The 17,684-nt window shown below is 40.3% G+C and overlaps 1 protein-coding gene and 1 pseudogene across 7 annotated transcripts in view; one reads left to right on the top strand and one right to left on the bottom strand.

The window, feature by feature from the left end:
- Positions 1–17,684, bottom strand: part of ZCCHC14 (zinc finger CCHC-type containing 14) — a 78,447-nt gene that overhangs the window by 30,033 nt on the left and 30,730 nt on the right. For all 7 annotated transcript variants that reach the window (XR_011468884.1, XR_011468883.1, XM_070398393.1 and 4 more), the window contains exons 2-3: positions 15,240–15,363; positions 5,419–5,492 (exon numbers count right to left, since the gene is read on the bottom strand). Coding sequence is in view for 5 of the 7 variants with exons in the window: in XM_070398393.1 (XP_070254494.1) it covers positions 5,419–5,492; positions 15,240–15,363 (198 nt within the window). In the remaining 2 variants the exon portion in view is untranslated. The remainder of the gene's footprint in view (positions 1–5,418; positions 5,493–15,239; positions 15,364–17,684) is intronic.
- On the top strand, positions 16,600–17,495 carry LOC138996971 (transcription initiation factor TFIID subunit 9-like; annotated as a pseudogene).

Here is a 17,684-nt window from a genome sequence, read left to right as displayed (position 1 = left end):
TCATACACCGGAGGGTTGTGGGTTCGATTCCTTATTGCAGGTTGGATCCCTGGCCCCAGTTGGGGTTCAGGAGGCAACCAATCGATATGTCTCTCTCACATGGATGTTTCTTCCCCCTCCCTTCCACTCCCTCTAAAAATCAATGGAAAAAATATTCTTGGGTTATTTTTAAATAATTAAATTTTAAAGAAAAGATACAGCAATAAAATAATGTCTAGGCTCTTAAGGAAGAATGGCATAAAAATGTTTTCTTTTCATTCAAAGTATTCTATAGTTTTTTAAAAAAGAATAGTGTATTGATTTTAGAGAGGAAGGGAGAGGGAGAGAGAGAATAATCTATGTGAGGGTGCAACATCAATCTGTTGCCTCCTGCATGCCCTTACTGGGGAACTGAACCAGAATCCTGGGCATGTGCCCTTGACCAGAATCAAACTGGCGACCTCCTGGTGCACAGGATGACACCCAACCAACTGAGCCACACGGGCCAGGACTCTATAGTTCTTTTTAAGTCAATAAAGCTCTACAATCTAATAGGTGTTTCAAGGGTTTGTGTAGTCTTTTGATGTTTTTTCCTCCCTTTCCTTCATGTGTAATAACTAAAAAAACTTTTTTTAGTTTTAGTTATTCCAATTCCTCAAAATGAATTTGAAAAAGCTGGTAAAATTTGGGCATTTCACATGTACAAAGTTAAATACTAATTTTATTCTCACTTGCTTCCTGTATACTGACTTGGTTTCCTCGTAACCAGCAATTACAATTTCAGCAAAAACAAAACCATCCATCTACATGGAAAAGAAGAGGAAACTCAAACTCCTGTTTGTAGTAGATTTGTGTATCTTGAAACCATCTTGATCCGGGATTATGTCTTCCTATAAAAAAGTAATCTTTAATTTGTATCCTGGAAAACAATGATACATAAAAATCAAAACTAGAGATAAACAAGGCTGAGAAAATTGGTGGGGCAGAGAATTATTGATTTCTCCCTGAATAAGTGAAGGCTTTCAGGAAAAAAATACTTCATTGAGTCTTTCTATACTGTTAGCAACAGACTGTTGAATCTCATTGAGGTATGGCAGACACTCTGAATAAGGTTTTTTTAAATTGTTCTGATCACAGTATAATAGCTATTATTTCCATATATAAAGGATAACCTATGTAAAGGACTATTTAATCTTCATTAGTTAGTGTTCTGTGGACAAAGAAAAGGTTTAATCTTAGGCATCTATTTTTTTAAGTTTTATTAACTTATAACTGACAATGAACTGCACTTATTTTATTTTTTAATAATCATATTTTATTTTTATTTTTGTTAATCCTCACCTGAGGATATTTTTTCCATTGATTTTTCAGAAAGAGTTGACAGGAGGGGAAGAGACAGAGAGAGAAACATGGATGTGAAAGAGAGACATTGATTGGTTGCCTCTTGCACATGCCCCAACAGGGGCTGGGATAGAGCCTGCAAATGAGGTACATGACTTTGACTGGAATCAAACTCAAAACCCTTCAGTTCTCGGGCTGATGCTCTAACCAATGAGCAAACTGACTAGAGCAGAACTTCATATATTTAAAGGGCACAATCTGATGCTTTGACATATGTATATACCCATAATGAAACCATCACTCCAATCAATATAATGTACATATCCTTCACCCCCAAAAGTTTCCTACTGCCCCTTCATAGGAAGCCAGTGACCTGCTTTCTGTCACTGTAGCTTGCATTTTCTAGAATGCTATGTAAATGGACTCTTTTTTTGGTTGCGGGGGAGGTCTGCTTTCTTTCACACAGCATAACTCAGTTTCATACCAATTGCTGAGTGCATCAAGAGTTTACTCTTTTTGAGTAGTGCTCCACTGTCTGAATATGATATAATAGTTTGTTTACCCATTCTCTTGTGGAGAGATATGTGGGGTGTTATAACTAAGGCTGCTATGAATATTCATATACAAATCTCTGTATGAACATATGCTTTCATTTCCTTTGGATAGGTATTTAGGAATGGAACTGATGGGTCATATTTTAGGAATATGTTTAACTTTTTAAAAAACTGCCAAATTATTTTCCAAAGTACTCACACCATTTTACATTTCCATCTGCAGCGTAGCAGACTGCCAGTTCTTCCACAAACCTGCCAGCACTTGGTATGGTCAGTCTTTTTACTTTTAGACATTCTAATACTCATCTAGTATCTTGCTGCATTGGTTTTTTTTTAAATATTTTTTATTGATTTTTAGAGAGAGAAGAAAGGAGAGGGATAGAGAGATAGAAACATCGATGAGAGAGAAACATCACTGATCAGCTGCTTCCTGCATGCCCCCTATTGGGAATCAGCCCACAACGAGGGCAAGTGCCCTGATTGGAAATCAAACCGATGATCTCTTGGTTCCTGGGTCCACGCTCAATCATTCAACTGCTGAGCCACATTGCCCGGGCTACCTTGCTGTGGTTTTAATTGGTATTTTCCTAACTACTAATGATGCTGAACATCTGCTCATGTATGCTCTTTGCCATCCATACCTCTTCCTTGGTGAAGTGTATGTTCAAATCTTTGGCTCATGTTTTACTGGACTGTTTTATTATTGAGCTTGAGAGTTCTTTACATATTTTGAATACAAATTATTTATCAGATATGTAATTTGCAACTATTTTCTCCTAGTCTGTGCCTTCCTTGTCTTTTCATTTTCTTAGCAGTGCCTTTTGAAGAGCAAGTTTTAAATTTTGATGAAGTCTAATATATTTATTTTGTCTTTTATGGATATTTTTGACATTGTATCCAAAAAAACCTTTGCCTCATTTAAGTCACAAAGCTTTCTCCTATGCTTTTTTCTCAGATTTTTGTAGTTTTAGGTTCTACATTTAGGTAATAAAATTTAAGTTAATTTCTGTATAAGAGGTGAGATTTGAGCAAGGTTCATTTTTTTGTGTATGGAATACCTGTTCCAGAACCATTTGTTGAAAAAAATCCTTTCTTCATTGAACTGCCTTTGAATCTTTGTCAAAAATCAATGGACCACTTCCATCTAAGGCTAATTCTGAACTCTGTTCTGTTCCGATCAATGCCTCTACCCTTGTAGCAACGCCAGTGTCAGGATTCCTGTGGTGTAACAGTAACTCTTAAAACAAGGTACTGTGAGTCTCCCAACTTTTTTCTTTTCCAAATCATTTTGAGTATTCTACAGTTCTTCCCATATAAATTTTAGAATCAACTTGATTTGTAAAACAGAAAAAACTCTATTGGGACTTAATTTTTTTTTGGGGGGGGGGGGTCATTAAAATGGGAAAAAGTTTGAAGATACGTTGTTGTCTTCTCGCCCTGCAGCCCACCAGTTCTCCCTCTCTATAGAGCTATATAGGATCGGACGACAGCTAGAGTGACCGCAGTGAAACAGAACCGTAAGGTGGTTGCACTTTTCTTACACGTGAATAATATGTATCTGTATCCTACAAGCAGTCGCTTATTTAAGAGTAGAGGACAACTTACCAGCACATAAGCACGCAGTTTAAGCTGCACAAATTAATGGTGTGTTTTGTAAATAAGATTAATTTTTTAAAAATGTTGATTATATCTTCCCTTTGTACCTTGAATACCATCCAACAAATGCACTCTGGACTGTAAATTCCTTTGGGCACAAGTTCCCACCTCAAAAGAATAGCTAGTTGGACTACTGGTAGGATTTTCACTTTCCTAAACACAAGAATACTTTTACCAGTTATCACATGAGGAAAACTCAGCTTCTCAGACACTTCAGCTTGACCACTGGGGTAAAACCATCTAACCCTGTGTGACAGTCATCAGGGTCAACTCCAAGCAATAGTTCCTAGTCTAGTGCAGCAAGCTCAGAGCTGTGACTGGCCTGAAGACCAGTACTCCAGGCTCCTTGTGGAGTTGTGCAGCTTGCTTTCAGAGGACTCAGACATGGGTCCCCATCCCCACCAGTCTGCTACTGCCTCCTTCTCCTGCTTATAATCCCTCCTCCTCCGAGAGGTCGTGAGAGGCCTCGTGTCTATTCTGCCAAAGTTCATTTCTTTAGTGAGTAGCAGCAGGCAGTTGTGTTGTATAGGATTTCTGCATCTCACGCTGCACAAGCCCAATTCCCTGCCACAAGTAACAGGACTGAAGACAGGGCCAACTCAAAGCCCAGATGACCAATGGCTTGTGAGTGGGGCCAACAATCCCAGATCCACCCTATGCTCAGTAGGCCCTATGGAGGCAAATAATAATTGCCAACAGCTCCTCAGGAAACACTAACATCAAAAGGCAGCAAGTGGAGGGAGGAGACAGCATGTCCAGGGTCTGGGGACTTGCTGGGCCCCTGATGTCTACTGGCCTGAATGATGCTGGAATTCCGAGGTTTACTGGCTCCTGAGTTTGGGTGCTAGTCGTAAGCTTTAGCAATCTCCAAAACCTAATGTCTTTTCCATACATTTTGAAAAGACATCGGTAGCTTAACAACTGATTCTCACAATGCAGTACCTCCCAAAACAAATGAAATTTTATCCTTTTAGTGGAAAAAGTCAAGTATTTTCAGGCAGCTATACTCTGAAAAACTAGTAAACTGCACATAGTATACATACTAAATACTACACAGAAGCTTTTATTCCTGAGAACATTCTCCAATAATGCAGGAAGCAGATTTTCCTTATCAATCAGTATTCAGGCACATGGTCAAAGGAGAACCTCACACAACATGCTGGGCAAGTAACAGAACCTCAGGGACATGGCCACCCAAATTCATTACCCAGCCTCTTCAATAGCTAAGTGGGACCAAGAAACTAAGTTCGGGTCAACAAAACATAAGAGGTGTCTAGCACTGCCTTGGAGGGTCTCTAATCATAATATACAGTATGTCTCAATTTTCACAATTCTCCACGTTAGCCAACTTAGGTAAGCAACTACCAGCAGCTGAGCATGTCAGTGTAGAAAGCATTCACCATATAGACCAAGAAGCTCTTGTCATCTAGTGGGTAGAGAAGAAGAGCTTTTGTTTGCAGGCTTTTACTATATCCAGATCTTGTGCTGAGTGCTTTGAAGGGGCTGTCTCATTTCATTCTCCCCCAAACTCTTCTTCCTTTACTGACTGGAGGTATTAGGGCACAGAAGTTCAGCATTGGCCTCAGTCACGTGGCTGACAGGGATAGAACTGAACTGTTAACTCCAGGCTGTTCCAGAACTCCGGCCCCTCCCCCTCATGGAGGCCACTGAGGTCAGGGAGTGATGCCCCCTAGGCTGAAGCCCAACAAGCCCAGTCCTGGAGATGGCCCACCCATAGGCCGAGTCCCAGCTTTCTAATTCCCACAGCACTAGCAGTGTTTTGCAAAATGGCCTATTTTTTATTTAGATAAATAAAAGTATCAATTCATGGTAAATGTTCCCTCCTATCCCTTAGAGGAGAAAAGGGGAAAAAAACTTAGCATCTTACCTCAAAGGAACATTCAACATTTCTTTCATTTTTTTTGTGTGATAATCCCTTCAGGTCTATCTTTTCAACACTCACTGTAAAAGTAAAAAAAACACACACACAAAAACAACAAACAACAAACAAAATTATAAAAATGAAATAAAACCCTGAAGTACATATTACTTTAGCATTTAATATTTTAGCAATTTTCAAAATAAGGCTTTCAATGCCCAACGCTGCTCAGTATCTTCTGCGGTGTGTTCACCTGGAATGAGAAACTTAAGAGGAAGCAAAAAGCTGTCACACTCAGGAATGGAAGGTGAATTTAAAAGTAAAGCAAGAAAAACAGGCAAAAAAAAAAAATACAAATCATAGAAAAGGAGAACAGTGTTTGAAAAGAGAACATAAGTTTATTTGAATGCACACAAGTATGAACTAATTTTAACTGAAGATTAGTTATGATCTGTTCCAATTTCTGAAAAACTAATGCTCAACGTTTTCCACTATTACTGTTTTAGACACAGCTGCCCAGAGCCTCTCATTGGATCTTCTTGTCTCATCCTTCTTTGACAGGGCAAGGCTGGAGGTGAAAAGGGCAGCAGTTATAGGAGAAACAGTGAAGATTCCTAATGCTGCCTCTAAAGAATATTGAGGATTGTCAGAGACTGGCTGCACAGACAGACAATGACAAAAAAAGACAAACCACCATTAGAGAGTTCTAAAGGCACCAGCCTCTTCATGCCACCCTTTTCACACACACGGGTGCATTTTTTTATCCTCAAGAATAAAATGATACATTAGAACACCTTCTTCCATTACTTTTACTCTTTCTGGAGGACATATGGCAGTGTTCTATGAGGATTTCTACAGACCTTTCAACCCAACGGTCCAATACTCAACGTAATTGTTACAATTCCTACAGATGCCCATGCTCCTGGTCTGCCACACCAATGTTTCCCAAAGTCTTCCTCAAGGAACACCAGTCCTGTGAGATGTTCAGAGCCACCCCTGAAAACCTTCATGGTAAAAAAATTTGGAGGAAAAATCTGCAAAATTCCTCGTAGACTGTCCATGTACATCAGCATATTAAAGGCTCTGAGAAGTCCCACAACAAATAAATCTTTTTATTAATAATTCCCCAGTTTGTTTTGTCACAGATCTCTTTCTTCCCCTGACATCCTAGAGAAAACGAACTGCTTTGTCCAACATGCTTTGGGGGAGGTTCTAACCCCGAATCACCCAATACGGTAGCCACTAACCACATATGACCTTTTAAATTTGTATTAATCACAATTGAATAAAATCAAAGTCTAATTCCTCAGTTGCACTGACCACATTGTGTCAACAGCCACCTGTGGCTAGGTGGCTACCATAGCGTACAGCACAGAAGAGAACATTCAGTCGTCACAGAGTTCTACTGGACAGCACTGTCCTAAGCCAAGGGCTGAAAAACCGCAGGCTGCCCTCCGCTTGTTTGTGTAAATGGTTTTATTGGCACATAGCCATACTGTTTGCTTACATATCATCAATGGCTGCTTTTCACCCCACAACAGGAGAACTACCGTATGCCTCTGAAAGCCAAAAATATTATCTCTATCTTTGCAGAAAAAAATTTGCCAAGCCCTGCTCTACCAACATGTCTTATGAAGTTCCTGCCGTGGACTAGGTCCTATTCTAGGGGCTCGCAATATACCAGTGAGCAAGATAGATGGGTTCTTGTACTCACAGATTACAAGAACCCACCTATCTTGCTCACTGGTATATTATGACCCTTCACTTGCTAAATTATTCTCTTGTAAACCTCCCTAATTTTGTAAAGCTGCATCAGGGTTGATATGCATCTTGGAAGATAATAGAACCCATTTGGTTTAGAGCAGTGGTCGGCAAACTGCGGCTCGCGAGCCACATGCGGCTCTTTGGCCCCTTGAGTGTGGCTCTTCCACAAAATACTGACTTCTGCGCATGGGCCACGAAGTTGCAATTGCACTGTACGTGCGCGCCCGCACATGGTATTTTGTGGTATGTTGTGGAAGAGCCACACTCAAGGGGCCAAAGAGCCGCATATGACTCGTGAGCCGCAGTTTGCCGACCATGGGTTTAGAGTGTTTTAAATTTAAAATAAGCACCTTATAGGAAGGAATTACTCCAAAAAATAAGAGTATGTGTTCCCATTCTGGCAAAACAAAGAAAACACTACATTCAGAGGTTGTACAGCTCCTTATTTGCACTCAAACTACTCACTGTTCCTGTATGACTTCCTCAGTCGGTCAGCAAATAAACAGCTTTTATGTTTTCAGAACCACTATTTTAAAAAAACTTACCCACAATGACATCATTCTAATCCAGATCTTCAACTTTTTTAAACAATAGGATATGTAAAATCAATGAATACAGAAAAATTTAGTAGCATTTTCCTTGGCCACAGAACACCAATGTGTACCTAAGTGTCCCAGAACTGAATAATATTAGGATTTATGGAAAGAAGCAAAAAACAAAAACACAAAACCTCATCTGGTCTGAAAGCAGGAAGTGACTCATATCTGGACAGGAAAATGTGAAAAGCAGATGAACATTATTCAGCTGTTTTCAAATAAAAAAAGCACTTGAATTCCAGGACTGAAATGTTTGTGAAGACTCTTCAAAACCATCAGACCAACTGACATGGTGCTTTGTTTTAGCTCTGTAAGTCAGCGCCACCAACCCTACATATAGGGATGCTGGAGCAGCTTTTGCCACCGGGAAAGCTCTGGACCAAATAAATGGCTTAAAAGTTCTGCCACTTTACTCACAGTGAAATTCTCTTCATACTGCCCTCTCAGGAAACAACACCTGCCATTACACAAGGCTCTAAAAACGGGAGAAGGGGAGCCTGCAGGAATGGAAGGCAGGAGGGCACCTGTGGGATGACGTTCTGTAGCAGACATCGCTGACAATGGCTATGTGGAAGGCAGCGTTATGGGATGCTTAATTAGGATTCAAAGATGTTGAAGTACACTTTCAGTTTTGGAGCTATATTAAAGACCACATTTACAAAAACAAAGCCATGAAAAAATGCTTATAATACAACTAAAAAATATAAATTATATGTAAAACATGATTATAGTTGTTTAAAGTATAAAAGTAAAACAGACTAAAAATAAATTATCAAAAGTAATAGCAATGATAACAGGAATAATTATACTAATTGGTGGTAAAATTACGAGTAGCCTTTCTTCAACATTTCTGTAATGTGGTTTCATAATTTTAAAGTACATCTATATGCAGATAAATATCTATTTACAATCCACTTAAAGTCTACTGGTAGATGAAGTGACCCCCTCTCCTCTGTCTCTCACCTTCCTGGTCAGTTCTGCAGACTGAGTCATCTAACAGTCACAGAAGTCCCACTACTTTCTGAAGAGTACAAGCAAACGTGTAAATTTTAGGGGCTAGATATCAATCCATCACCTGAAGGGACAGAAAGTGAAAGGTGACTGTGAAGACGGGATTTGCATCAACTGGAAAGACTTGAAGACATACAGGGCGCACTTCTATTTGGTCGGAGATGAGCCAGTCATGGCCAGGAACAGTGCTCTAAAGGCAAACTAGGAAGGATAGGAGCATCCATCTGGGGAAACGCTTGGGGACAGGAGAAAAGGGGCTGGGATCCAGACTGTGTATAGGTATGTCTATGTCGGACAGATGGAAAAGGGACAAAGGGATATGAGGCTAGACCATGTTGAGATGAGAAAGAAAAGGACAATGTGCTTTTTCCTTTTAAAATTTTGTTTGTTCAAACTTTTCTTCTTCTATTCATTCAAGATGCACACTAGAAACTCTCAAATCTTACAAATTAGATCACATAACTACTAATAAAATGTTTTAGTAAAATGCATTAAACTACTTTTAGAATTGAATCAATACCTAATTTTAATTCCTTAAAAAATTTTTAAGTTGATTTGAGAGAGAGAGAGAGAGAGAGAGAGACATCAATTTGTTGTTCCACCTATTTATGCATTCATTGGTTGTTTCTTCTATGTGCCTGATGGAGGACTGAACCTGAAACTTTCTCATATAGGGACAACGACACTAATCAACAACTAAGCTACCCGGCCAGGGCTCAATACCTAATTTTAAAAACCAATACACTAGCCCTGGCCGGTATTGCTCAGCTGGTTGAGCACCATCCCATGCACTGAAAGGTCACTGGCTAGATTCCTGGTCGGGGCAGGTTTTGGATTTGGTACCCGGTCCCGGTATGTAATGGGAGGCAACTGATCAATGTTTCTCTCTGACAATGATGTTTCTCTCTCTCTCCCTTCCTCCCTCTCTAAAATCAATTAAACCCAGCTGGTGTGGCTCAGTGGTTGAGTGTCAACCTATGAACCAGTAGGTCATGGTTCAATTCCGGGTCAGGCCACATGCCTGGGTTGTGGGCTTGATCCCCAGTGTGGGGGGCGTGCAGGAGGCAGCCGATGAATGATTCTCTCTCATCATTGATGTTTCTATCTCTCTCTCCATCTCCTTTCCTCTCTGAAATCAATAAAAATATACTAGTATTTAAAAAAATAAAATAAATTAAAAAATAAAAACCAATACACTAATGTAACTGAAACAAGAGGGAGGGAATTTTGTGTAGAAAATACAAATGTGTGTAATAAAAGCCCAGGCAAGCAGCTGAAAGGCCTGAAGCAGGAGCAGTGACTGGGGCTGGCAGAGTCACAGATGATTTAGGACAATGACTGACAGAGAGGCCACACAGCCAGCAGGTCCTAGGACCAGTAACACATTCTCTTCATTTCAGCTCATGGAGCGCCTGGATAAAACTGCCACAGCCTCAGGACCACATTCCCTTACAAGCATCTTCAAATGATTTGTAAGAGCCAACTGTTACATCAATATTTATGACACCTATAGATAATGGCTTTAATATGTTCCAAGAATAATCCACTCTTTTGAAATGTTTTCCCTTTCTAATGTCTTCTGGAAAAAACTGGGTGGTTGGTAGTTTTCTGCCAAATATGTCTTTTATTTGATTTCCAGGTATCTTTATCAGTTTAATTCTATATGCCTAGTAACAAGAAACCACTTCAAAAATTACCAAAACTACACTAAAATAAATCATAGTAACAAGGATAATATTTATGACTGAGAGAAAAGATGAAAAAATAATAATTTTGTAGCACGAACAACTCCTTCTCCTAAGATCTATGTAAGCGAACTTGTCTTCATACTTGAAATAAAGACACTAAATCAGAGTAACATTTAAGATGCTTCCTGCTTTAAAATTTTATTACTGAAATGTAGTTTTCATTTAAAAATTGAAAAACTGTATTCTTAAAAGTCTAGCTTTTAAGAATGTTCCTAAAATATCAACTTGTTTTCTCACTTTCATTTACTTGCCTGTGTTAATGGGGATACATTTTAAAAGCATTGCTTCTTTCAGCTGTTGTTAAAATGTGAACATTCACTACTACACTGATTAAGCTGATCCTTTTTTTTACATCTTTTTAGGACACAGATCATGCTATATTTAAGGACTCTATCATAAATTGAGATAGAAACAAAAGTAGCACATAATTGAGAAAACATAAAGCTGATAAAAGATATTTCTAAAGTAGCAAAAACAGGAAATGAACACACATTTTCCATTTGAGTGGTTAGTGATAAGACACTTGCATTTTGGAGTCTGTGTAATTTCACTTATTTATATTTCAGGGCAAACACTTTCTTCAGCATTACTATATATTCAGCATAATACCAGCCATAGTGATCGAAAAATTACAGAGTTCAAACTGGTAATACTTGAGCTACACCTCAAAGGGAAGGGCCCATCTGGGCAGAGCAACACAGTGGCCAGGCCCAGGTATGACAATGCGCTGTGTTTTAGCAAGTTTAGTCACCGTGGGAGCCAGGACACAAAGAGAGGGGTGACAGGAGACCAGAGCAGAGAGGGGAGGACAGTCACAAGGAGGCAAGGGCACAGACAGGGCCAGCCCACCAACCCCACAAAGGGCACATAAAGAAACTCAGGCCTCTCTGCAGGTTAAGGTAAACCCACGGGCTCTGCAGTGAGACAGGCTCAGTCTGAAATAGGACACTTTCCAGCTCAGTGACCTTGGGCAGTTCTTTAATCGTGAACAAAAGGAATGACGGTTCCCACTACATGGGTCTGTGGTATCAAGTAGGTGAACACACGCAAGCTGCAGGTTGGTTAGTGTTGTAGGACATTAGCTGCTTCCAACAGTGCTGTTGCCAGGCTTCCCTAAGCAGGGGACCATGATCCAACATGCTGGACAGGTCCCTGCTCAGAAAATGGGCTGGAGAGATGAACCCACAGGCAGCAGAGAGACAGAGGCCTGATCCAGGATGGTGGCCCAGTGATGGTAAGAAGAAACAACAACAGCCTTACAGGGATAGACATGCCAGTACTGCGAGGTCTGAGACCCCTTAAGAGGGACAGAGAACTGTCATGGACTTCTAGGTTTTGTCCCAAGTGCCTGACATTGGTTATCAATCATGAATATTGGAAATCCATTTTAGGGGGTGCAATGGAAGCCACACTGACTGAGGTACTAGTGAACCATCTAGGTGGAAATAGCCACTGACCGGCAAGTTCACAGGGGCTTGGGGTTCCAGGAGAATGGTCACAGCTGAACTCTCAGATCTGAAGTCATCAACAGATGGACAGTGGCTCAGAGAAGGCTGCTCAGTGTTAAGTGGGGGACCAAGAAAGAGCCAGGAGAGCACTAATGTTTAAGGGGCAGAAGAAGGAGGAATTGCAAAGCGAAAAGAAAGGAAGGAAAAACCTGGCCAGCGTGTTGCCAGGAGATCAGTGGAATGTGCTACACCAAGGCTTGTATATGTCTGATGTCCCACAATTTAAAAAATGAAAAGAAAACAAGGGAGGACAAAGTCTGGAGTGGAGTAGTCACAGATGCCAGGTGAAATAAAAGCTGACTTATCACCCAAGGAGTCATGTGTGACCTTCCATGAGAGCAGCTTCAGAGAGAAGGATGCTCAAGTCAGAATGCAGGACTCAGGAGTTACGGAGAACCCACTGTTCATCCAGGAACTAAGCTGTAGGCTGTGGGTGTACAGCACACATGATCAGACATGACAACTAAGGCAGATCAGGAGAACTACCCCAATCATTAACAACTTACTTAGAAATGCATCAAAAAAGTAATGTTTTGATGGATGGAGAGATGGGCAGATAAGGGACAGGCAAGTAAAGTAAAATGTTATAGAACTTCTTTCACTTAGAACATTATTAAAAGTAATTGCCACCTCACCTTGTACATTATAACTGTCTCCCTAAGTTTTAATAATAATAATAAATGCAAGTGACTGGATTTGGGGAGACTTCCTTTCCCAGAGTGTGTACAACAGTCCTGCACAACATTCGTGAGTAACTCAAGGCCCCAAAGGAAAACACAGTCGATTACCTGTTGCTGAAGCCAGATGTGGACAACTACTATACTGTTCTCTCTATGCCAGCACTTGAAAATGTTCACATAAAACAGTATAGAAAAAAGGTTAACACTCATTTTTTAATGTGTCCTTTTTAAGCACTGCCATCTTGATTTTCATTTTCTGTTTCTTCAGTCTAACATTAGTGGTAAGAGCATTAGCCTTGGGAATGTTACTTATCTGTGACTCAGTTCTTCCATCTGTAAAATGGGGCAATAATCTCTTCATGGGATTGATATTAGAATTAAATAGGTATAACTGAGCCCCCACAGAGTTCTTCAGAAAATTAAGTGGGTTAGTCTATGTAATAGGCTTGGAACACGATCTGACCAGAGCAGTCAGGGTTTCACACTGTCCTTACTGCTATTCCCTGACTCTTATACAAAAGAAATGGAAGCGTCTGAATTCTTTATTTTATAAGTGAAACTGTATCTGTACAAACTTCCAAATAAGCAGAGAAAAACCAAAACACATGTGGATTACAGAAAAGACAATGAGAAAAGGTTATTATAATAATACTTAGAGTGACTTTAGACTTCCAAAAGAGCAATAACCTAGGCTGAACAGAATATTATAAAAAGTGTGACGAAAAACCAAGTTAGCTTGCTTAATAATTTCTGGATGGAAGACACTATTACCAACTATGACCACTGAATGGAGAATACTGTAGATAATTGATGTCTGGCACAAGTGATGCTAACGCTGGCTCTCTGGGCACCAACAAACACAGACAAAAAGAGTGACAGAGATAACAGCCACATATTCTGCAATTACGTTTTTAAAAAGGAGTGAGGGGGTTCTTGATAATTATGCCTTGAGGAAAAACCACTGTGGTGAAGAAAAGGCCAGCTCTTCAGATCAGGAGGGTGCAGAGCACAAGTTCTACTATGCTGGACTGTCTGGAGACAAAGGGAGCAACACCCCACCAGGCACTGTTCCCTGGATGACACTCAGAAGGTAAAAGGACCAGAGCAGTTTTAGGAGAGAAAGTGCCTATGACTGAGGGACACCATCCTTGTAGATGAGGCCCTGCTGTGTCCTGAGAATGATGGTCCCTGGAGTGGAGTGCATAAAACAAGCTGACGGTGCCCCACGGCTGCTATAAGGATTTACTGTTTTAATACCATGTCATGGTCACTTATAAATAAACATGGGTGTAGATGTTAGAACACAGACATATCCAGCATATGACCCAAGTCACAGACGGGTGGCTTGCTATGATTTTATAAAAATGGAGCTTTATTTAAAAAACAAAGTGCTTGCCGAAACCGGTTTGGCTCAGTGGATAGAGCGTCAGCCTGCGGACTGAAAGGTCCCAGGTTCGATTCCGGTCAAGGGCATGTACCTGGGTTGCGGGCACATCCCCAGTAGGAGATGTGCAGGAGGCAGCTGATCGATGTTTCTCTCTCATCGATGTTTCTAACTCTCTATCTCTCTCCCTTCCTCTCTGTAAAAAATCAATAAAAAATATTAAAAAAAAAAACAACAAAAAAAAAAAACAAAGTGCTTACTAAGCATCTGTGAGGCGCAAAGCACTGTGCCTGAGACAGGAGAGAGACAGAGAATGGAAAACACAAAACAAGCAGGTATGGCTCCCACCTTAGTGCAGCTCAGTTCTAGAAGAGACACAAACAAAAGGGGGAAGGAACAAAGGCCAGCTGAGTGAGGGAGCGAATGGCTTGGGGCCTCATGACGACCATCCAAGTCAGGGTCATCCTGGCCCATCTGATGACTCTGCAGACTTGGGGTTCACTGTCGAGCCATCTAGTCCTACACATCACCTTCACACGCCTGGAATCCCCCATACCTCCACACAGCTTACCAACTGTACAGCAACTGACTCTGACTGTCCAAGCTGGCTGCAAAAGTCAGCAATACGAGAACCAAGGAACTCACAGCTTCATCTAAAATGTGCCCTCCATCCAGTCCAAAGCTGTACTGCCCAATATGGTAGCCATGGTCCACACTGAGCTATTGCAATTGCAATTGCAACAAAAAATAAATGAAATTTCAGGTCCTTAGATGCATAAGTCATGTTTCAAACGCGCTCAAAGGCACAAGTGGCTGGTGGCAAACAAATTAGTGCAGATGCAGGCCATTCCATGATTGTAGAAAGCTCTTCAGGGTACTGCTGCTCTAGAATTTACTTATTTTGGTGGTAGGAGGATGTAACAACTTTCACTTTTCTCTCCTTAATAAACATCAACATTTGAGATTTTTACAGCCAAGATACATTCACGTATTACTTATAGAATGTAGAAAAAGAATACAACTTACTACAATTAGCGTATACGAGAGATCTAAAAGCATTTACAAATATCAGCGCAAGATCTCCCCTCTCCGCTCTAGTACAACTCCTTCCCTTCAGCCCTGCAGATGGACAGACTCACCTTTGGAGTGTTTTCCCACAGTCCTCTTGGGCAGCGACTCCTCAGTGGAATGTGCTGACGTACGTAGTGCATTCTCCAAACTATTACTGACACTGGTGACAGGGGTTTCGGTTCTTGGAGTGACCTAAAGGGACAAAAACATAATCATCTTATTTTCTTCCATTTGGTTAATATGGAATGATTTTCATTGTTATTTAAAAGTCATTTATGTTTATAGTAGTTTCAAATTTTCCTATAAAACAGATATTACAAGTGTAACAATAAGCGCTTCCTGTGAAAGTCGAAAATTTCACCCATCTACTACTCACCACTGAAATTTAAAAACAGCCCAGAGAACTTTAAGCAAACATGGGAATTTGTGTCTTGCGTCCATGGTTCGCTGGACTGGATAAAACTATGTCAGCCAAGCTGTCATGAATTATAAGCCTATATGTGAGACAGAGCCTTTAAAAATAATTACACAGCAAGACTTACACTGTCCTTCTACAAATCTTGAATAAATCATAAAATGCTCTAAAAACAGCGATAAAGGATGGAATAGAACTGGATCTAGTTGAGGGTACATTTTAAAAAAGCATATTCTGAAATTATATTACAATTCCATTTCTAGGAATTCATCAAACTAAGTACTTACATGTGAAAAAGATGTGTGTGTGAAGGGGGGAGGGGAGTAAGAGGAGAGGGTGGTTCCTGCAGCAGCGTTTGTAATAGTGAAAAACTGAAAACATCTTAAATAGCTACCAAGAGACTTGACTAAATCAAAGACAGTGCATCTACAGATGAACTAGGTATAGTCATAAAACCACCATGAAAGCTTGTCAACAAACAGAAAGATTAAAAAATAAGCCATAGAGTATCATTCCATACCTTCCTTCTTTTCTTCGGTTTAAAGAGAAGGTGTTTGTATGTAAATGAATGGAAAGGGTCCTGGAAGGATATGGCAAACCTTAACTGTAGTGACCTGAGGATAGGCATGAGGGAGGAGGGAGAGGAGACTTTCTTGGGTGTGGTGGGGAGGAAGCAATAACTTTTATTTTTCCCCCTTAATAACAACTTTGTATTTGAAAATTTTATAGCCAAAATATATTTATGACGTGTAGGATTTAGAAGAAAATAATGACCAATGCTTTAACTTCTTCAGAGTCACAATTGAATATATATCAAAATTTCAAACAATAGGTTGTGCTTAGGGCCCTCATGCCAAGGTTTCCAGAGCCATCTCGTTGCTTCTGAACATCCTGCTCATGGGTACACCAGGGGTTGGAAAAACTAAACTAGGCAAAGAACTTGCATCAAGATCAGGGGACTGAAACATATTAACGTGGGTGATTTGGCTCTCGAAGTCTGATCACTGGATATCATGGAGTCTGGCAAGATGGCTTCTCCCAAGAGCATGCCAAAAGATGCACAGATGATGGCACAAATCCTGAAGGATATGGGGATTACAGAATACGAGCCAAGAGTTATAAGTCAGCTGTTGTAGTCTGCCTTCTGATATGTGACCACAATTCTAGATGTTGCAAACATTTATTCAAGCCATGCTAAGAAAGTTACTGTTGATGCAGATGATGTGCAATTGGCAATCCAGTGTTGTGCTGACCAGTCTTTCACCTCTCCTTCCCCAGGAGATTTTTTTATTCTATACTAGAGGCCTGATGCACAAAATTCACGCAAGGGCCTCGGCCCTCGCAGCCCAGGCTTCGCCTGGTCGTCCAGCTGTCCGATCTAATTAGCATATTACACTTTTATTATTATAGATTGGAAGGCAAAGAAATCAAACACAATACACAATGCCATTAATCAAGTCATATCCAGGTCCTAGATTACCACCTGACAGATATTACTTGACTGCTCCAAACTATAGACTTAAATCTTTCCAAAAACAGCATCTACTTCTGCAGGAAGAATAACAGTTCCACGGTTAAGTGTTGGTTCAGTTACTAGCAGACCAAGTACTCCCACACTTAGCAAACCAACCCCACAAACCATGTCAGTTTCAACTAAAGTAGGGACTCCAATGTCCCTCACAGGGCAAAGGTTTACAGTACAGATACCCACTTCATAGTCCCCAGCTGTAAAAGCATCAATTCCTGTAACATTAGCAGTTCAGAATGTTCTAATTAATCCATCATTAATTGGGTCAAAAACATTCTTATTATCCCTAACATGGTGTCATCACAAAATACTGCTAATGAATCAACAAATGCATTGAAAAGAAAACATGATGATGATGACGACGATGACTATAATTTGTAATTAATAGCCTTGATGTGTGGGATCTCAATACCAGATATCAAGCTGTATTACAAAGCCACTGTTCTCAAAACTGCCTGGTACTGGCATAAGAACAGACATATAGATCAATGGAATAGAATAGAGAGCCCAGAAATCGACCCGAACCAATATGCTCAATTAATATTTGACAAAGGAGGCAAGAACATACAA

The sequence above is a fragment of the Myotis yumanensis genome, unplaced genomic scaffold, assembly GCF_028538775.1.
Source record: "Myotis yumanensis isolate MYYU_CA2020_CCGP unplaced genomic scaffold, mMyoYum1.0.hap1 SCAF_18, whole genome shotgun sequence".
In the NCBI taxonomy this organism is placed as follows: Eukaryota; Metazoa; Chordata; class Mammalia; order Chiroptera; family Vespertilionidae; genus Myotis; species Myotis yumanensis.
This window is presented reverse-complemented; position numbering and strand designations above follow the sequence as displayed.